This window comes from Sander lucioperca, chromosome 2 (assembly GCF_008315115.2).
Source record: "Sander lucioperca isolate FBNREF2018 chromosome 2, SLUC_FBN_1.2, whole genome shotgun sequence".
In the NCBI taxonomy this organism is placed as follows: domain Eukaryota; kingdom Metazoa; phylum Chordata; class Actinopteri; order Perciformes; family Percidae; genus Sander; species Sander lucioperca.
In genome coordinates, this window is record NC_050174.1 from 8,060,669 (window position 1) to 8,082,891 (window position 22,223).

At 40.6% G+C, this 22,223-nt stretch overlaps 2 protein-coding genes and 1 pseudogene across 6 annotated transcripts; 2 read left to right on the top strand and 1 right to left on the bottom strand.

Annotated features, from left to right (window-relative positions):
* Nucleotides 1–1,645: 1,645 nt before the first annotated feature.
* Nucleotides 1,646–9,028, bottom strand: znf366 (zinc finger protein 366). 3 transcript variants are annotated; one of them, XM_031305338.2, is made up of 7 exons: nt 8,858–9,027; nt 6,199–7,215; nt 5,945–6,112; nt 5,350–5,500; nt 4,604–4,795; nt 3,133–3,307; nt 2,368–3,047 (listed from the first exon to the last, which is right to left on the bottom strand). In XM_031305338.2, exons 2-7 carry the CDS (start codon nt 7,206–7,208, stop codon nt 2,368–2,370), a joined length of 2,376 nt encoding a protein of 791 aa, XP_031161198.1. In that variant the 5' UTR covers nt 7,209–7,215; nt 8,858–9,027. The 3 variants fall into 3 exon arrangements, with proteins under 3 accessions (XP_031161199.1, XP_035847561.1, XP_031161198.1); XM_031305339.2 differs by lacking the exon at nt 4,604–4,795 and having other exon boundaries at nt 1,646–3,047; nt 8,858–9,028; XM_035991668.1 differs by lacking the exon at nt 8,858–9,027 and having other exon boundaries at nt 1,646–3,047; nt 6,199–7,208.
* Nucleotides 9,029–10,742: 1,714 nt separating this feature from the next.
* oxt (oxytocin) lies at nt 10,743–21,458 on the top strand. 3 transcript variants are annotated; one of them, XM_031305210.1, is made up of 5 exons: nt 10,743–10,846; nt 10,964–11,085; nt 11,629–11,833; nt 12,671–12,767; nt 21,350–21,458. In XM_031305210.1, the coding sequence occupies exons 2-5, from the start codon at nt 10,966–10,968 to the stop codon at nt 21,396–21,398; spliced, it is 471 nt and encodes a 156-aa protein (XP_031161070.1). In that variant the 5' UTR covers nt 10,743–10,846; nt 10,964–10,965; the 3' UTR covers nt 21,399–21,458. The 3 variants fall into 3 exon arrangements, with proteins under 3 accessions (XP_031161070.1, XP_031161067.1, XP_031161069.1); XM_031305207.2 differs by lacking the exon at nt 21,350–21,458 and having other exon boundaries at nt 12,671–13,304; XM_031305209.2 differs by lacking the exon at nt 21,350–21,458 and having other exon boundaries at nt 10,780–10,846; nt 10,961–11,085; nt 12,671–13,305.
* Nucleotides 17,810–20,574, top strand: LOC116053991 (annotated as a pseudogene).
* Nucleotides 21,459–22,223: the final 765 nt, after the last annotated feature.

Below are 22,223 nucleotides of genomic sequence, written 5' to 3' on the forward strand. Positions count from 1 at the left end.
TTTGTTTTCAGTATCTCAGGTACTCGCATCTCTGCTTCCTTTTTATATCACAGCCATAACATCATATAGCAAATTAGCATCTAGTAAGGTAAGTGAGCAACAAAAAATACATTATAAGACATTTGTTTATTCAATGTAATTTTAATGGGGTATGTTAGGCTTGAGGATCAACTGTACAAGCTAGTCATTATATTGATTTTATTCATTTGCACAAGTTAAAAATGAAGAACATAGAAATTATGTGCAGGAAGTAAAAAGTTCAAAAAAAGAGTTTATTCATCACCTCTAGCGTAATAGAATAAAACACAACAGAATGACAAATGATTAATGAATTAATGAATCAATTCATTATCATCTATCTATCTATCTATCTATCTATCTATCTATCTATCTATCTATCTATCTATCTATCTATCTATCTACTCTATTTGAATTGGAACTTTGAAACAGATAAAGATTCTGAGTAGTTCTTCCACCACATATACCTGGAGCCTGAACATCAGAGTTAGCTTCTGTAGAAAGGTAGATACATCGTTTATATTTATAAACTGTATGTCTAAGGCCAACCTTAGCATGTGTAACAGTAAATGTGTAACATCAATTGCTTTATCAAATGATACTTACCACAGGATACATTTTCCCATCACTACAGTATCTACCTGTTTGCCTGCGTGTCAGGGTGATCTTTGCATTCTCATGATCTCTCAAGTTTCAGTTCATCAAAAACACACAGGAGTGATAGAATTACCTTATGAAACACCACCTTTCATAAAGTCTCTGAGGTGCGGTCAGTTATATATGTTGTTCCTCAGAAATTGAACATTATGATGCTGCTGATAGGAGCTGATTCTAGATAGGAGACAGTGATAACAAAAAGTAAATCCACCTTCTGTGGTTCCTCTCTGGAGCCAGTGGTTGGGATTGAAATGTGTAGGTGAGGAAAGGAAAGGAGAGGAGGATGTGAGAACTTCCTCAAACTGTTTGCAGTTTCGTCCTTTAGGACACGGTGGTCGTCAATGGTAGAAATAGAGAAGCGGCTGTTCTGCATTTCATCTGACAAGAAATGGCTCGGTGTTTACCTGAACTGGCACGACAGAGTATAGAGGTAAAATGTAATGTAATGTAATGTGTGGATTGAAACACAGTAAATTATACTTTAAATTACCTTTTCGCTAAATTACTTTACATATGAGATATATGTGAGATATCACAATGCATGATGCACTGTATGATGTATATACTATATATATATATATATATACAGTATGTACAGTATGTACATATATCATTCCACTAGTATTTCTATTTTCAGCGAGCCTTCTGCAATGAACAGAAACAATGCTTTATTTTGAGTCATACAGACATATGAAGCCTTTGTCTGGGACACCCACTGTGTCCGTCACTGGTGTTTGATCACAACCTAAAAGAGAGAAGGGGAGAGGTGTTTTCTCTTCCTCTTCCTCTGCTTTGAAAGAGAAGCAGGAGGAGAAGGGCAAGCTTTTTGAAATTCACAGTAATCATCTCTGGCTTAGTAAAGTATGTGTCAGACGGAGAGGATTGAGATGTGATATACCATTCCTTAAAACCAGTCATAGGGGTGTTTATAAGGTGCCTAAAAACACAAACAGCAGGTTCATTGCAAGGGTTCATGCATCCAAGCTTTTATTTTTGTATTTATTTAGCAGAATCACATTCAGATGACCACCATTACACTGCCATACAATAAAAACACAGCCATCCTTACAAAACTGAACTAACAAAAACATATACATAAAAAATAATCTAAACATTAATCAGAATCACAGTTTATTTCATAAAGACACTCAATGAATTAAGAAACTCAAGCTTTGGCATGTCTGTTAACAACACAATGTCCCACAAACAAACAAAACAACAAACAAAAAACACTCAAAACATGCACACTGGTTTGAGCAATTACACATTTTTGATTATTATATTATAGATTTACACATTTAAGAGTCATAGTTAAGGCAGAATAGCATATTTGAGTCAATATTGCAAAATAATTTGTAAAAATGTTTTTTGTGTGCATTTTATACACAAAAAAGTCAAACCCAATCACATGTTTTCACTCATAAAATGTACATTAACCTTGTTTCAGTGACTGTTTATCAGTGTATGATATGTTCTGTACTTTATGCTTCACAGCTTTGTATTTCAGTTACTTCATTGTTATTTTTTGCTCTTAATAAACACCATATGTTTTTTGTGCTCATCTCTATACCACATCCTTCATAATCAGTTTCATTTAAAGACCTACACATTTTACATCCACTTTCCTGTCAGAAGAACACCAGCCTTCCCTAAAAACCTGCATCTTCTTGTCATTTTTCTTCTATTTTTTTCTCATTCTTTGTCTTGTTTTTCCTCCTGTGAAGCCGTAACTCCCATGAATTCACTTGTGTGCAAATGATGCACTTTTTCACCTGTCTTTGATCTGCTCTGGTTCATTTCTGCTACATCACACAAGCCATCATTCTGCTGTTTGCTTTGCTCTGGCTCATCATCATCATCTTCTAGTTCTGAATCAGAGTAGTAATCATAAGACTTTCTACGGCCTGTTTTATGCTGGTACACCTGGTCACCTAGCTCTAAATCAGACTCATAGGCCATCTCAGACATCTCTTCTGACTGTAAGCGGTGCACCTGGTCCCCCCCTTCTGCTCCTGATTCCCTCTCATATGTCTGTTCATCTAAACTATGCTGATACATTTGTTTCTGCTTGTCCCCAGGCCTTAGATCAGCTGGAGACCCCTGCCCTCTCTCCTTCAGCTCAGGGATGTACTGGTCTTCGCCTGCCGGCTCATGTGGGTCCACCTCAGGGCTGTACTGGCTCCTTCTGTACAAACTCTCCTCATCCTCTTCCTGACACGAGCTTCCAGGGACGCTCTCGCCATCCGACTGGGAGAGACGGAGGCTGGGAAGGCCCGGGGGCTTCTGGGAAAGATCAAATGGCTCCTCTTGGCTGAAGCGGGTAAGGAGGCCCATGGGAGTGGACAAACAGAATCGCCCTCTTTGACGAAACACTGAAGTTAGAGAAATAAGAAATTACATCAAGCAACTTTTTCAGCAAAACAATGCATTTACCATTTGCAATATGTGCATCCTTACATCTTTCATCCAGCCCTCTGTCCATGACACCGTGTTTGACCTTCATGTGTCTGGTGAGGTTTCCCTTCAGGGTGAACTTGCTCGGGCAGTAAAGGCATTTGAAGGGTTTGCTGTCTGAGTGGAGATGCATGTGGCCCATTAGGTTATGCATCCTGTTGAACTCCTTCCCACAAAGCTGAAAGACAAAGGGAGATAAGTATATGGCCAGGTAAGTTGCCACTAGCCAAATAAGAAATGTAGTAATTTTTTACATGGCTGACATCAAATTCCTTGCAACTCAGATGGGCACAATAACTTCCTGGAGTCTTCGCTGGAAACGGTCCCCAGCCAAGAAATAGTCTGGCACATGTTACCTTTGGACAGAGACAAGCTAGCTGCTTCCCCCTGTTTCCAGTCTTTATGCTAAGCTGAAGGTATATATTTACCATACATATGCAAGAGTGGTATATTTTTATATAACTCCCAGCCAGCAAAGTAACTAGATAACCCTCTAAAATGCAGTAGAAGTAAAAATAGCAGACATTAGTAGTGCATAAGTAAAGTACAAGCAGCTCAAAATAGCATGCAAGCACAGTACTTGATCACTTTCCGCCATTGGCTGTTGTAAATTTGGGGATATGAAAACAATAGGCAAACACCATCCACCTATTATTTTTCCTTCTCTGCCAAATCTCCTTTGTTAGATGACTAATTATTGCAGACTGCTGAGGTTGTAGAGCAACATGTAATCATAAATGAATGTGCAGGCATTCCGATATACATAGACACAAACACCCTTTCTCCCTCCTCCTATCCTTGTTTTCCTCTTTTCCTCTTTGTCTCCCCCCCTTTCTCTCTCTCTCTCTCTCTGACACACACGCAAGAAAAACAGAAAGAGAGAGGAAGCAACATTGAGACAGGGCCAGGAGGAGAACAGGGAAGGGCAGCTCCTGCGCTGTCCTTCCTCTGCATTCTTTTTTAATAGGGTGGTCCTTTCCTTCAGGAGGAGAGAGGGACTGTAAACTGTCCAAGAGGACCGTGAGAAAACAGGAAGCTCCCTCCAGCAGCAGAGAAAGCGAGATGAAATCTATTTGAGGGCCCTGTTCTCCAGGGAGGCTGGGGGGCCATTGTTAGAGAGGCAGTTTGTGCGGTGATATCCTTCCTATGGACAAGGAGGCTCCTACTGCCAAAAGCCTCTCTGCTATCTGGTCATCGTCTAAGTCCTCGCACCAAACACCAAGGTCAAAACAGACACTCCAGAAAAATGGGGAAATCCTTTAATAGCAGCTACCACAAAATAGTAAAGGTTTGGATCTTGGCTGTGATCATTGCGTTACCTTTAGACAAAGCCAGGCTAGCTGTTTCCCCGTTTCCAGTCTCTATGCTAAGCTAACAATGTGTGCTAACTATTCCTTTCCTTAGTGAGCGAAGAGGAATTGAAGGCCAAAACACAATGCAAACAGCCCCATCTGACATGTTAGATTTGACCAACCTTGCATTTATAGGGCTTGATGTCAGAGTGGACGATCATGTGAGCCTTGAGAGTCTGTTTTTGGACGAAACTTTTGAAGCACATGTGGCACTGGTAGGCCCGTATGTTGGTGTGGATGAGGACGTGGCGCTTCATGTTGGCCAATAAGGTGAACTCACGACCACAGATGCGACACTTGTGCTCTTTCACCCCCTGAAGAACAAGAGAATGTAGCGGTGTGAGAAAGTTATCTAGTTAGTTTAACCTCTAAAATCCCACTGATCTGATCTGTCAGGTGCATCTGATTTTTTTGTGGCAATCTAAAGTTTCCAAAGATACCAAGTATGTTTTTGTGGAAAATGTGTTTGAAATTATACCAAGACATCAAAAGTCTTGGCTTTAAATATGAACATCATACTGCTTCAATGAAGACTTGCTTATACAGTATATTTATACTGTCAAACAGTATAGAATCAGGTTTTTCTTACTCCAAGGCTCCTAAAGGGGAAATAAAAGAACTGGAAAACTGGATGTTAAGGGGTTAAAAATAGTTTCAGGGGCCAGAGAAATTGCTTTGAGACAGCTGCCAAAGTAGCCTACTCTATGAGCCATGTCACTATCCAAAATGTGCACAAGGAATAATGGAAATGTCTTGATGTGACAGCAAAACTCTAGTTGATGCCAAAAATCCACCCTTTTACTTCCAACCACTGTCACAAAACAAACAAACATTGGAATAATGCTTTCTCTTTGTTAATTAAACCTACTTTGTGAGTGAGAGTATGCTGTTTCAGGTGGTGTGACTGGATGAACTCCATCCCACACTCGCTGCAGATGTACGGTCTGATGTCTTTGTGTTTCATCATGTGGTTCTGAAGCTGGCTCGGGTACTGAAAAGTCTTCTGACACTCTGCACACCTGCAGGAACAACATGTATACAGTTAACCATTGAGCCAAATAGAGAACTGTAATGTTAAAGCAGTGCTTAGCGTAGCACAAAGAACAAAAACAAGGGTGAACAGCTAGTCAAATGTAACACAATCTGCTTTCCAGCACCTTAGTTAAACATTAACATATTATATTTCTTTTGTTTAATCTGTGCAATACAGGGGGGTTATGTGGCCAATTTTGTTACCATTGGACACAGTCAGGCTATGTGTTTCCCCCGTTTCCGTATTTATGCTAAGCTAAGCTGCTAGCTGTAGCTTTATATTTAGTGTACAGATATGAGAGTGGCATTAATCTTCTCATCTAACATTTGAACATGAAAATGAATAAGGGAATTTCCCAAAAATGTCCAACTATTGCTTAAACAACACAATCAGACATTTCAGCAAAGGGTAGATCCAGTTTAGAACTCACCTGTACAAGGTGGGCCCACGATGGGCGGTCAGGTGCCTCTTCAGCTGGGCCAGTGTGGGGAAATCCAGACCACACTCCACACATACGTTCTCATGTCCTTTCTCGTGCTTCAGCTCATGGGCGCGAAGCTCACTGGGGTAAGCAAAACCCCTGCCACACACACTGCAGCTGGAAGGGTGGATAAAGTGTGTGATAGATTAGGATAAAAAAAAAGGACAGTTGAAAATAAAAAGCACTTGCTACTATTAATCTACCTGTATGGCTTTACGTCACTGTGCTGCATCATGTGTCTCTTCAGGTGGCTGGTCTGAGTGAAGGCCTTGTGGCACACCTGGCACTTGTGGGGCCTCATGCCCTGGTGGGTGAGCAGGTGTGTGTGCAGGTGGCTCAGCTGCTTAAACAGCTTCCCACACAGGTGGCATCCATGTGGCTTGATGCCGTTGTGCCCCAGGATGTGCGTGACCAGGTTGTACTTGGAGGTGTAGGACTTCTCACACATACGGCACTTCCATCTCTTCTGGTCTCCACCCACGTCAACATAATAGCTGTCATCCACGTGGACGTTGAGACCGAGCTTTTCAGCACTAGTCGTCCCACTGCGAGGAGGTCCGTCATGGCCACGGTGCCCGGGGCGGAGGTTGTCTCTTGGGTAGAAAGAACCAGGGGAGAGGTGCATGACAGGGCCAGGCATGAAGAAGGGGTATGGGAGGAGGCTGTGGTGGAGAGGTGGGAAGTATGGAGGGTGCAGGATGAGAGGAGAGGGAGGCCAAACAGGGGAAGGACTGAGAGGCTCCTGTTTCACCTGTGCAGGTAGATTCATACCTGGTGATCTGTGATGAAGCTGCAGTCTGTTGAGCTCGATCATACCAGGGATGGGCTTAGGAGATGGGGAAGGAATGTGGCGAGATGGGAGGGAGAAGCCGATGTGGGAGAGGTGCACCGTCTTCTTACTGCTGCTTTTGTCTGCCTCCTCTGCTTCTCTGTCAGGAGATTCACCTCCTTGGGTGTCCATTTTAAAAGGAGTTCTTTTGCGTTTTTGGGATCCTTCCTTTTGGGTATAACTGGGGCCAAGCATGGGAAAGAAAGCAGGGGGGCTGAATGCACTGTAGGTGTCCCTGCTGGGTGATATGCTGGGGTAGCTGGGAGGGGAGAATTTAGGGTGCTCAATGTAGAGTGGAGGTGGGCTTAGGTAGAAACTGTGCTGAGATGCTTGTCTTAGAGCAGGACTTTTTGCTGGTGAGAAATTTACTCTGTCTGCTTCCATCTTCTTTCTGCATTAGGAAGAGTACAAGAAGTATTTAAATTAAACCTCATGAGATGTTTAGAGGCGATATGTCTCTTTGACAAGGGACCCCTTTTTGGTCACAAAATTTTGGATAAAAAAATTTGGATAAAAAAATTGGACAAAAGTATATCTAATGACTCTGTGTCTGATTTCTATTTATGACATGAAACTGATTCTCTAAAGGTTTCTGTGGAAAGAACGTAACCGGGACATATACAGTATTGTGTCGACACCCACACCTTTCACTGTTCAACCTGAAACCTTTCACTTCTTTCTTTCTCACAGATCTCCTCCTCTCCTGAAATTAGGAAGTTATCTGTGAAATGTTCACCTCTACCTCCCGCACACTTTTCACTTCTCATGTCTTTTTTCTCTGCTCTGTTCATTTTTTTTTTTTGCGCTGATAGCCAGGGAGAACTTCCTCTTTTCCTCCTCCACTGTTACATTTTAATCTTTATCTCTGTGAGCAGCCTAAAGTCTGAGGTCGATTAAATAACCGATACGTTTAAAACTGTAATATGTTAAGATGTTATAGCTATGAATAACATCTTCGCTGCAGTTACTATGTCCATACTTTAGTGTAGACAGTAGTAATGGGTGAAATGATACTTGATACTCAGAGGGGAACTGTCGTACTTCTGCATGACATCCAAAATGTGCCTAGCAATGTTGTACATATCTATCCATTCCTGTAAATAGCTCAGTGCTTATCAATGACAACACTGCTGATCCATATAAATCCACTGTAGCATGACCACTAGTTCTACTTTATTGTCTGCTACATGTTAAAATACTTTCCTATAAAATGATACACACAAAATACACATATAACCATATGTAGGGCTACAACTAAAGAATATTTTAATTGTCAATGTATCTGCAGATTATTGTCTGATATAATCATTTCATCATTTGGTGTTGTCAGAACGTGCCTGTTACAATTCTTTAAAACCCAATGAGACATCTTGTTTTGTTTTCTCTGACCAAAACCTAAAGATATTCAATTAACAATCTCATAAATTAAAGAAAAGCAGCAAATTATCATAATTTAGAGGCTGAAATACCAAATATTTTGGTATTTTTGTTTGAAGAATTTCTCAAACGATTAATCAATTACCAAAATAGACTCTTAACATGAACATCCAGATTTACATCATAATTTGATTGAATCATCTCTAAGTCATGTTTTAAAGATGATAACAAGTGAGGAAGATTATGAGATGAAGATCTACATTCTAAATTCGTCATTTTCTTCCTGCAAAAACATACTTTAAAAAAACCTTACTATCAGTGCAACACACTCTCTAACAACAATAAATACATTTGTGATTAGTGAAGTATAGAAAACATAAACCACATGCAGAATGCAAGAAGAATGTTATTCTGCTTCTTCTAATGATTTTTAACTTTATCAGATGCATGATGAAATTCTTTCAGCTAGTTTCAAACACTCTCCTGGATATGATCCCGCTTAAGGTGCACTGTGCAGAGACAACGGGCTATACTTTGCAACACCATGCATTCCAAACAATCCATTAAAAACCAAGCCCCTCCTCAAATGCCAGTCAGTGCTAAGTAAGTGTGTGTGTATGTGAGGCTACAGCAAAGTCTGTGTGTGTGGAACTTACCACTTGAGTGTAACAGAGTGTGTTTTCTGTGATGCTGTTGGCTGAAGTGCTGCTGCAGCTGCTGCTGTTGTACCTGTGTTACTCTCCCTCCTGCTTGCACTGCAACTCTCCTGACAATGAGCCGCCTGTCCACGGATAGCATTTGAAGTGACTTAAGAAAGAGAACAGGAACAATCACTTTGTTCTCATTTTTCAGATGAGTACCTTCGGAGAGAAGGAAGGAAGGGAGGGGAGAGGAAGTCAACAAGCCTAGTGCCTTCCTGCAGAAAAATAAGGAAACACACTAGATAGACATCTCCATTTCTCTATGAAATAGGGATTTGCACAGCTTTTGGAGGAATGGTGAAATTTGATGTTACACAAGAAAACAATGCAGTTTGAATGTTTACAGTAACAGCTGTGAAGTGGCATGCTGTGATGGAAGAGTCAAGTTAAACCAGCTATTTTTTTTCTATACAGCTCAAAGAAATACATGTTAGGAATGACTGATTTCATATGTAAAAGGGAATAAATCTTTTATGTTTTTAGATGGAATATGAAACGTTGTGAAGCTTGTTAACAGCACTAAAAGTATTTCAGCTAAAGATATTTAAGGTATTTTAGGTTCCAGCAGATAAAGTTCATAGTCAGTCTGTTAGGTGCATAGGGTCTATTATATAGGGGCTGTGCACTATAACATAAACACTAATGCAATTCACCAAAGAAAAGGAAACCTGCAACAAACACCACTCCTGTAAAACTTTTGTTCACTGTTTCTTTCTTTCTTCTTTCTAAATGGTAATTTCGTGTTATTATAATTGATTTTATAATAAGTATTTATGTTAGTTTGTCCACTTCCTGCAAAACCATAATAGATAATAACAGTAAAAGACAATGAAAAATCAAATCCTTAAAAGATTAAATGTGTCAACCATAGAAGGTGTCAACACAGCCACTAGGAGGCAAGAGTGGCCCATTGTCTGAGTGACACTTTATGACAACAACTTGTCTCATTTATGTTCACATGGTAACTACAGTTATGTTTTATGATCTGTCTATGTGTCTGAGATCTAAATAAACTAATGTCGGTCCACATCTCAATGTCCCACTCCTCCCTTTTGGCACAGAAGTTGGCGAACAAAGACGATGTTATCAATTTATTTTAAATTGAGATGAGGTGGCAGTTAGTAGATCAGGAGGAGCTGCAGTAATTGAGCTCATATCATTGAAACAGTGAGATTGTCTTTTATGGGTTGTGGCCGATCATTAGCTGTGTTAATTAGCTCATAGGACCAATTAACCTCAGACCTGGACAGCTGTGCGTCAATTCCTGTGAGGAATTAAGGACTTTATTAATAGAAAGGAATATTTTTAGGTGTGTGTGTCTGTGTGTGAGTCTTTTTCGTCATCATCGTGTCTGTTTACAAACATCCAGAATACAAAAAACTCAGCACTTCCAAACCAACATGGCGGCTCAAGCGGGCCCAGGATCAGAAAGGGACTTATTCTCATGACCTTTAAAACCAGCTTTTTTTCACATTCCCCCATCTGTCCTGGAAATATACTTAATCAAGAAGAAGCCTTAAAATGTATCTCCTTTTTTATACAAAAGCAGATCAAAAGTTGTACTACGTGTCCACTCGTGCTTTGAATATTTCCATTACCTCATTCACGTCCTGACCTCTCTGACTTTCCTGTCATCTCTAACATGCATGGTCACGAACCACAAGCCCTTCTGTAATAATTCTCAACAGCAAAAAGCTAACCAGGCCACAGAACCGTCAGGCCCTTTTGACCCGGCCTGCCCAGTGGTCAGCTTAATTTCCGGAGGTGATAGTAACTAAAATGGGTTCATTAAGGATCTCTAAGTGGCGTTTGGGTTTCTGTGTCACTCTCAGAAGAAGCTCTGGAAGTATATAAGACGTGTCAAAGGCACCAAGAACAGAAGCATCGACGAGCATCTGGAACCAACACTTCAAATCTACTGTTCATCAAGAGATTGAGTGACAAGTGAGTTTTGTTTCAGTGGATTGCTGGATATCTGTCAAGCTTAGATTCCGTGGTTCGTTTTGTATATTTGGGTATTAACTATTCCCCCCCCCCCCATCTTTCTTTCACTCTCAGCAGAAATGGCTGGAGCCGCTGTGTCCACATGCCTACTTTTTTTCCTGTCTGTATGTTCATCGTGTTACATCTCTAACTGTCCTATCGGTGGCAAAAGGTCCATCATGGATGCACCGCTGAGAAAGGTGAGCTGCTTTAGCACTATTTTAAATTACAATTCCTTTGTGCAGTTACAAACTAGGATGCAGCAGACTGACAAATGTCTGCTAGATTCAAAAACGTTTTGTTCAAATCAAATCCATTTTATTTATATTGCCCAAAATCACACTTCCCAAATGGTTTTATAATCTGTACGGCATACAACACCCTCTATCTTTGCACCTTTGATTTGGATAAGGAACAAAAAAAACTAAGAAGAACAAAAAAGGAAGAAACCTCAGAGAGCAACAGAGGAGGGATCCCTCTTCCAGGATGGATTGACATGCAATAGATGTTGAAAAACATCTATAAAATGGCAGTAAAATGACATTAAATAAACAGTTGTCAGTTACATGTCAACATTGAATCTTATATAATAAAGCTAAGTTTGGACTGAAACTCTCATGCTTAATCTGAAATATCACTTTAGAGAGCTAACGGACACATCAGTTCATGATAAATATCCTCTATATGCTCTAAACAGTGCTAAATGGCTTAAAACAATAATAATCAATTGTTTCCTCCACCAGTGCATGCCATGTGGCCCCGGAGACAGGGGCCGCTGCTTCGGCCCCAGTATCTGCTGCGGGGAAGGCCTCGGCTGCCTGCTCGGCTCCCCGGAAACAGCTCACTGTGTGGAGGAGAACTACCTGCTCACCGCCTGCCAGGCAGGAGGGAGACCCTGTGGATCTGAGGGAGGACGCTGCGCTGCTTCAGGACTCTGCTGTGATGCAGGTCAGGAAGTCCTGAAGTACAATCAGACAGTGGTGGAAGAAATATTCAGATGCTCCTTTACATGAAAAGTAGCACTCTGTCATAATAAAAGTCCTGCATTTAAAAGTAAAAGTACAAAAGTATTATTAGCAACATTTAAGTATAAAAAGTAAAAAGTACCCACTATGTTGGCAAAATGGAGTTCTGCTGTTATACCATTGGATTGTAGTGACTGCATTGCATTACTATGTAAACTGTATTTTAATGTTGTAGTTGACTGAAATGGAGCTGATTCTAGTTATTTCATATGCTATTGGGTAGTGTAGTAGACTGTAAAACAATGCATTGTATTCTGTATGCTCATTATAGGTATTTAAGAATGTTGAATTGGTAAAGTAACAGTTACTATAGCTGTCAAGAAAATGTGTAGGTGGAGTAAAAAGTACAAGATTTCCCTCTGAAATGTAGTGGAATAGAAGTTTTTTAGTTTTTTTTACTTAAGTACAGTACTTGGGTAAATGTACTTAGTTAATTTCCACCCATGCATATAGGATTGATTTATGTGATTTTCTAGTATCTTTCTATTCTATTAAATGCTTTGATTTAGCTACAACAAATGGGACAAATAACTGCAAGTGCACTTAAATAAGCAACATACTGTGTCTTTGCATTGGAGTTCTGCTACTTGATTTATTGTGAACTGTGCTTTGATCATTTGCCCTCTTGTTCTGAAAAGGTTCATGGTCCTGGTTCACAAAACCTGATAACAACAACTTGTAAAGTGTATGGTTGCAATAACAATCTACCACTTTCTTAATAACTCCTTATTTATTTATTTTTGTCAAAATCCTTTTACAGAGAGCTGCACCACCGACCAATCGTGCCTCATCGAGGAGGAAGGAGATGACCAAACCAGCCTATTCGAAGGCAGCGACCCCGGTGACATCATCCTCAGGCTCCTGCATCTGGGCGGTCACAATTCTCCTCATCGAGTTCACCAGTGAGCTGCTCCTGACACCGAGGTCTCATGAGAAACTCTTCCGCCGTAGAGACGACATGGGACTTGTAGTTGTAGTTCATATAGTTGTATTCCTATGTTTGTCATCATCACTCTGTATTTGCTCTTTCCCCTGGAGTACTTCTGTAGAGTGCCTTTGTCAATATATTTTTATGTATGAAAATAAGGATGAATACTGAGTGGTCATCCAGATATCTGCATGTTGAAATAAAGTTTTGAGAGAGTGTAAAATGTTGTTTTGTTATTATTTTACTGACTGGACCTTGTAAAATTTCTGAAAAGGCTGCAGTGTAGACAGTTTCAAACCCTCTAATTCCTTTCCTTTATCCAGTAAAGAACAAATCAGCATAAAGCTTATCAGGCTGTAATGTTACACTATATTCCTCTATCACGAAACGTACAAAGCCCGCAGCCGTCTTATCTTTTCAGATGTTCAGCTTTGCGTAATCCTGTCACAGTCTGCTGTGTGAATCCAAAGGGTTCTCACATGACGATGTGTGTGTTATCGTTGCCAATAGTGACACAAAGATCACTGTTGCAACTGTTATGGTGCTTATCTTGTACGGTAGTCACCTTTGATCCATCTTTTGTTAACTGTAGCAGATTAAAGAATTCCCTCTTAAACACTGATGACAGATTATTGACATTGTGTTTGATTGAATCTTATATTTAATATTGACCTGAGTAAAGTACCTTTATAATGAAATGTAGAGTAGATAGTTTGCTAGATCGGGTAGCGGATCTGTAGTTCGAATGAACTGGACAATGTAATGTAATGGACAATTCCACTTCCCGAAGCGGGAAAAGTTCTCTAGTGTAGCTTTAATAACGCATGCCCCTTATCCACAAGACCAACCCCCTCTAAAACCCGTCATCCGTGGCTCACAAAACCTAAGTTGGAAAAGAGGCTATGATGAGCCTGGGTAACTGGACATCTCCATCATAAACAAGCAGAATACAGAGTTATAACCAATCAGTCTGATGTGTGTAAGGGTCTGTATGTGCATAACAGCAATGCACTCTGATGTGGCACTTCAGAGGCTTCGGATTTATTTTGAAGGTTTTTTTTAAAGGTGCAATATGTAATACTGACAGCTAGTGTTTAAAATAGTTACTGCAGTACAAATTCAAAATACTGGAGAGTCGTCTCCCCCGCCCCCTCCTCCCCAGATCCGAAGTTCACGGAGGTTGCCAGGCTAAGACCGCAGCATCCACAACAATGTTGCTAGACGCTTGTCACACATAGCCAGACATTACTTCACAGCACAGCGGAGTAGCTAATGTTAGATGCTGGATGTCATAAAAGCCTGTGCTTACGTGGAGCTCTGTACCCAACTGACAGACACACTTTTTTGGCTTAGAATTACAGTAGGAACCGCTAAAAACACAACAACCCCGCTGTCCTCTCCACATGCCAGACAGACACACTTCCTCAGCTTAGAATTACGGTAGGAACCGCTAAAAATAACACTACCTTGCCGTCCTCTCCACCCGACGGAACACACTTTATTGGCTTAGAATTATGGCAACAGGCGCTTCCCGATTTACAGCCCCCCTCTCTTGGCTTCAAATAACTCACCGTTGTCGGCTACATGTTGTAAACAGCCGTGGCCCGCCTGACTGGTCCTCCGGTAACGTTAGCAGTTAGCAGGGTTAGCAGGGTTAGCATGGCGGCGTTAGCCAGGACCAGTTGGGATCACTTTACTGGCTGTGTCTCGATTGTTTTTGTGAGTAACCAACTCGGGTACTCTAGCTATATAATTCAATGTGAGTAGCTACACGAATGTTGAAATGACATAAAATGCCCACCCCTTGTAGCCGTGATAAATTAGCCTGAAGCTAATGCTTACCTGTTATTGAAATTAGCCAAATCTGCGTCCTTTTGGGCTCTAAGCTGTCTCCATCTTCCAAATACATCTCCAATATTTACCCGGGGTTTGTTACGTCTCTGGTCACGCAACTGTTGCTGTTTTTTTAGGTCGGGTAGAATCTATCTCTGTTGATCCAGTTTGTTTGCTGCTTTCATGGCTGTACTAGCGCGCTGGGTTTACGTGTTTACAGGTATATCTGGCAACCCGGCCTGGCTGTCAAACTGGGCTGTTGATGACAACAAACACAAACAGACATTCCGTCACGGAACGGAAATTTCAAAAGGAGAAAATACTGGCATTAGCATTGTTGTCAGAAAAGATTGAATTTCAACTTGCATGTTTCCTTAATATCTGATGACAAATTGTGGTAATTTTTTGATTTATTACAGTAAATATATTACGTATTGGATCTTTAAGGGTTTTCTTAAAGGGTTTTTTAAGAGGGTTTTTAAAAAAGGTTTTATTCCTGTCTAAACAGGAAGTTGCGTATCTTGGCGACAATTATTCCGATTGCCCCGAAACTTGACAAAGTTGTTCCTCATGGCTGGTTGAATGTTAGAACATTGTGTCAAATTGGTTGTTATTACTGTGACTTTTAAAGTGTCAGGTTTAGTTCCATCATAGTTTTTATATTGTCAAAACGTTAGCTGACATTGTTGTTCAGTAGCTAGCTCAGAGATTATCGTCTAATGAAATTACTGATTTAGCAGGGGGGGTTAACACTTTTGCAAAGCAATGTATCCGTGTCACATTCTCATTAGGGGCTGAGCTCCCCTAAAGGTCTGATCCTAGAATCGCCCCTGGTGACCATGTACATGTACAAGCTGAAATGCATGATTATTAGTATTTAATAATCACCACACCAGCGGGTCTACAGTACATTCACTTCACCCAGCCCATTTGCATGTTACTATGTTGCGCATAAACCAAACTAGAAGGTGCGCATGGAGAGTCCCTACAGTCCATGGCCTAACCACCCTGTGCTGGGCATGTATTACTTTATTTAAACTAATACTAAGGGTGAAACATTTTCAAATGATGCATGCAATGCATGTCTTTTCAGCCGAGCCTCTCCCACTTTCCAGCTTTTGAACTCCTGCACAGCAATTTAATGTTGTACTTGATTTTATCTTTATCATCATCCCATCATGAGGCAGCAATGCGTTGCAAGGCACCCAGTCTGCCTTAAATCCAAAAGAAGAAAAACTACCGTTTGTCACAGACTGACAGCCAGTGCATCCAATCAGCAACGAGGAATCATTGTCCAATACATACCTACCTTTTCCAGTTTGGGTCTCACCAAATGTCTGTTTTTTGCTTTGCTGTTTTTTGTGAAATGTTTTGTGAAATGCTTTCGTGTTTTGACCTTCAGGGCCACCGTACAGAACTAGTGGATTCAAACACAATTGTCAATGTGAGTAGAAAAAACAACAATTCATTCAGTAATGCATTACTCTAATGCAACCTTTTGCATTTCTTTTTTTCCCCAGACTATGACTCTTCGTGGCACTGTGTGCAAGAGGACGAGCAAACACATTTAAATGTCTGCACTTGGGATAATAAAATGTAAAAAATGCATAGCCGTCTTGGTTTCTTTGGACTAAAATTGTTATTGAAGGGTCAACTCAACTAGCCGTTAAAAACATGGATTTTCTTATCTGAGGAGCCATAAAAAGAATGCAGTGTTCAGAATCCTGTGACTGTGTCGCACATGGGTGGTTAACATTAAATCAGAATGCCTCAATTTGTTGTTCAAAAAATAAGTTGGGCACCACTCATTAAAGACACGGATAACTGACCATACCTTCATTTAATAATCTAAACGGTAATAATAAACGGTCTGCAATGTTAATCCATAACTTGGTGTACAGTGGAACACAAAATTTACAATCTGGTCTTTATAAATGAATAATTTAACTACTAGGAATACTTCCAACACATGCATAAAATGAGTGGAGGAGGTGATAACACAAACAGTAAATTAGGTATTTCGCAGCATCACACAACACAGCAGTTATCTAAAGATTATACCACAAAGGCCCTGATATCCCTAAATTTTCCCTACACAACCCAAAGAACATCAACCCTGTTCACAGGCAAAACGTTTTGACCTACTCAGAGGAGTGGCTGGAAGATGACTCATCCAAACATTGCAGCAGCGGTTCTGCTGGGCTGGAGGAACTGTTTCCTCAGCTGGTTATTTCCCTCAGGGCAGCTCCGCTGGGTCACAAAGTTTTGGGTCACCACCAGAGGAGGTGCCAGAGATTTCTTTTGCTGATGATATGGGGTTTCTCAACTTCTTAGTGAGGGTCTTCTGAAATTTAGGGTTTCCCATTAAATGCTGGTTGTCACTGTTCAAATTCTACTGCAACACCCCTGGATACGCGCACATACGCAGTACCCACTCTGCAACTGTTGTGTCATTCTGTGTTGAACACAAGGTAAGATATTCAGCTCAAGAGATACAGATGTAAAGTTCAAAAGCCTGCCTATGTAAACACACCTCTGAACATCTCATTTCACACAATTATGCCACTGACAGGGCTTGCACACAAGCAGCAAGCAACAGACAAGTTTGTGCACATTTTAGCTTCAGATTCTTAGATCACAAAGTTATGCTGCCAGTTTCCAACACCTCGACTAATAAATTAACAGTATTCTGTTCAGTAGATCTCATTTTATATGAATGAGCATCGCAATAGATGACTATAAGAAATCAGAATTTGTGCCTCAACCACCAAATGCTTTACATTTATAATAGGCATCAGAGAAAAAAATATCACACACTTACCATTCGAGCTCTTTATAACAACAATGCTAATATCATCTACAGCAATGCTAGCATCCTCAGCAGCAATCGCAGGCAGGTCCCTTCCTCATCTATAACTCACTATATATATATCTATATCTCACAAAACATTATAAACCAACCAGAAATTTCTTAAGGGTGCTCTGGCTAGCCTAGGGGTAGCTACAGCACACAGAACACAGAGATGGAGAAGATGATCTTGTTTTAATTGGAGCAGTTTCTCGAAGTCTTTGCAAGCTTCTGCAGCGCTTTGTTCGGACTTGGGGATCCATCTAAGCGGGCGGTTTGCATTCCAGAAGATGGGGTTGCCCGGAGAAAAAGGTGTGGCAGAGGGTCTCAGCCACAGGGAAAGGAGACGCAGACAGAAAAAGGGTCGCAGGGTACATGTAAGAGAACGGAAGGAGGGAAAAAAGCCAGTCTGGTGTTGTCTCTTACTTAAAGGTCTTGGTCCGAGGGCAGATCACCCTGGCCACTCCACCCTTCTGAACTTTCTGAAATTAATTATCCTAAACTAGTCTTTTTTGATATTGAGTGTTCAAGTCTCACTAACCTAAATTTCCCATGACTGAAATCTAAAGGTTTTTAGCTGCAAGTAGAATACAAACATTGCTAAGATTATTATTTAACATAAAAACATAATTAAATATTGTGAACACCAAACCATGAAAAACAATCACATTATCAAGGATGGTGTCACAAAACAAAGTATCAAGGCAATCTTATGTCTGCAGATATAGCTTGTATACTGTATTTATCTGTGTATGAAGAATTTAGGCAGCGAATAACAGATTGGCTGTTTGATTAGACCACAGGCTGTGGTCCTAAGTCAATTCTCCCCCTTCCTCCATAAGGGGTCACAGTAGCATCACTGTTGCAACAGGTATTGAGGTTATGGTAGGGGTTTTATCAGCTGCTGGAAAAATGTGGCAAACCTTATAAATATAAATATAAATAATTTATTTGTGCATTTTAAATGTATCAGGACAAGAGCATTGTGAATATGAAAGGAGGAAAACAGAGAGAAAAAGGATGAAAAAAAGGAACAGAAAGTGGAGGAAGGAATGAAGATGAAGGAAGGAAGGGAGAAAGCAGCAAACTTGAACCTGACAATTACCAGTCAGCAGTTTTTTTAAGTGTGATTCATGCAGTGTCATTAGATGTTAGTGTGACTTTAAATTAGATCATTACATTCATTTTCTATGCATGAACCAGCCCAAGTAGGCTAACAGGCATTTTGACTTTACACTTTTAACACTTTTAAGGGTTATTTAAGTTTGGTCTAGTCACCCTATACTTTGTTCATCTCTAGTCATGTTTCCATCTAATTGTCAAGTGAATTTTAAGCAAACTTTTAAAATGTTGCAAAAAAGAAAAAAAAAGAAAATGCGAATTAGAAGCATTTAAATAAATAAACTAGACTACGCAAAGCGTAGTTTTGTCACAAGTTGACGTTAAGCATGGTTGTAGATTGCAAAGTGGGTTGTTAAATCAAAGAGTTTAGAAGCTAAGTTCTTTGGCTAAATGGAGAGAGGTAAGTTGGCCACCTGTTCAGAACACAGGGTTGTGGCAGAGACATTTGGTGTCAGCGAGACAACCGTTCACCGCTGTGTATATGCGGAGTGCAGGGCCATAGGATTCAAGCTGTTGGACCAATACGTCAATTTACCCGATGTGGCTGCTAACTGCAACTTCACTACGCACCTTGTGCCACAAGTGTACAGCACACTGGATGGGACCCATATCCCGATCCTTCCCCCATCCGATGGATACCGGGACTACAGTCATGTGAGTTACATGTTTGCTACGTCACAACTTATTCAGCAAAGCTGTTTCCAGCTCACATTATGCGCATTAACTCTTTTTCGATAAAAGGCAAAAACCACCTCAAACGAGCGTAAAAACATTTTTGTGAATTTGAGGACGTTTTTTCGAATTTTGCCCGTTTCCATCAACATTTTCTAATGCGATTCTTCAAAATGCACATAAAAATACATTGATGGAAACATGACTTCTGTCTTCATCTGCAGGGGTGGATCTTGAAGTGAGCTGGCACTGCCGTCATTTGAGACACCTGTGGTAAATGATTGCAGAGAGTTTTGATTGCAGAGTTTGAGAGTATAAAACAGGTAGCTAGCCACTTCTCACTCCTACCTTTACTATCTGCCATTGTGTCTTTTATCATCACCTTCATGTCTGGTAGTACCAGCTGGAGTCTCAGGAGAACTTTGAGCCTTTCATGAAGGCCATTGGTAAGAGTTCAGCTTTCTTTCATAAAGTGTTTTAACCAGTAGCTTTGAAAGTGTTGGAAGTGCGTCGAACATGAGAAGTATTTGTAATCCAAAATGGTTAGCTGACTTGTCTAGCAATGTTAATCTGCTAAATTACAACTGAATGAAAACTTGTCAGCCAAGGAAATGCAGCACTTCTTGTGATTGGTGGTTTCTCAACCCGCTTTTTTTCTGTCTTAAAGCGACACTAGAGAACTTTTCCCGCTTCGGTCCCCCTACAGGTTGGAAGCGGAATTGTCCATTACATTACATCGTCCAGTTCATTCGAACTACAGATTTGCTACCCGATCTGGCAAACTTGCTTAATGTAATGTAATGGACAATTCCACTTCCAACCTGTAGGGGGACCGAAGCGGGAAAAGCTATCTAGTGTTGCTTTAAGGTCTCCCTGATGAACTCATCCAGAAAGGCAAAGACATCAAGAGCGTCTCTGAGATTGAGGAGAATGGTGACAACTTCAAGTGACAGTCACCACCGGCTCAAAGGTGCTAGTAAATACCTTCACCATTGGACAAGAGGCTGAGCTGGAGACCATCACAGGGGAGAAGGCCAAGGTAAGCCAGCACATTTTCACAACAAAACATATGGCCAACTATAATGTAATGAATCGGCACACATGTTGTTAAATCCTCTTGCACATTGGTCAAGAAATGCATAACTGTCCCTATTAAAACCTTATCTTGTATCATGCTTTTAAGGCGGTGGTTCAGCGTGGTGGCAACAAGCTGAAGGTCTCCCTGAAGGGAATGAAGTCCGTCACAGAACTAGTGGATTAAACACAATTATCAATGTGAGTAGAATAACTCAATTTCTGTCAGTTTTGCATGACTAGTTTCTAATGACTTTCTATTTATTTTCCAGACTATGACTCATTGTGTCAAGAGGATGAGCAAACACAAGTAAATGTCTGCACTTGGGATAACAAAATGTAAAAAAGGCCCACCTGTCTTGGTTCTTTTTGGACTAAAATGTCAATGGCGACTAGCAGTAGCTTAACAAACATGGATTTCTTAATTACTAGTACATATCTGGAAGAGCCATAAATAATGCAGTGTTCAGAATTCATGTGACTGCTTAGCTGTTTCTGGGGTAAAGCGTTGAATTGACCAGGCTTAAGTCCTGACTGCAGCTAAATCAACTTGTGTTGGAAGTGTACAAAAGCTGCTGACCTGGCTCAATGTAACTTCCCTCATATAGCTCTGTTCACACATGAAACCTGAAATTATCTAACACCGGTGGAGCTGTATCCTCCAACTCTGTGTATTTTGGGTTTCTGTTTTACACTCTGAAACTGATAAGACATGTCGAAGCACCAAGAACTGGAGCATCTGGAACCAACACTTCAAATCTCATTACGACATAAGCTAACCGAGGAGGGATCCTTCAGGACCGACAGACATGACAGAGAGAGCTAATGGAGACATTAGTTTATAGTATGCTCTAAACAGTGCTAAATTGCTTTGACATACATTCTAAATAACTTGGCAATAGTACTTTCACAGTGCATGTGGCCCCAGAGACGGGGCGCTGTTTCGGTGACATCATCCTCAGGCTCCTGCATCTGGGCGATCACACTTCTTCTCATCGAGTTCACCAATGAGCTGCTCCTGACACCAAGGTCTCATGAGAAACTCTTCTGCCGTAGAGACGACATGGGACTTGTAGTTCTACTTCCTATAGAAGTATTTCCATGTTTGTCATCATCACTCTGTATTTGCTCTTTCTAACCTGACCCTAACCCTAACCCAGGTTGGTCCTTCTCAGGGCCTTTTGCTGGATCTGGTTAAAGTTTGATGCATATTTTAGTGTTGTGTTCTCATTGGAAAGGAATGAAATTCACCTGTCTTCATGTGTAAGATTGCTGAATGTAGTAAGGATATGGCACAGCAAAAAACATATGATGCACAAGGCAATCATATGGTGAATTGTATTGCAAATAACTACTATTGTGCAAAGTCTGTGCTTGTACTGGCTAAAGATTTAGCATCTTCTCTACGGACAAAGCATAGCACCTGTATATTATGAAAAACAATACTACAATTGTATCAGGCACATTCAAACTGGACCTCAGTTTTTTTTTAATACATTTTCAAATATAAAATACTATTGATACCATGGCTTGGTTGAACACTTGATGGTTAATATTTACTAAGAGATGTACATCCATATTGTTCAGCATGCCCAGGTAATCAACATTTTAAATTCATTATTTAATCATAATCAATGTCAATTGTTACAGTCAGCAGGGGAAAAGGACCCAAACGCAGAGAGAGACAGGCAGGCAGGAGCAGTGTTGAGCTCAAAGATTTATTTCTTCCAACAAACAAAAACAAAACAAGGGAGTCCTGTGAGCTGCAGGCAAAAACCCTTACCGGGGAGAAAAAGGAGAGACGGAAAACTTGACTGACGCGGACACACACAAACT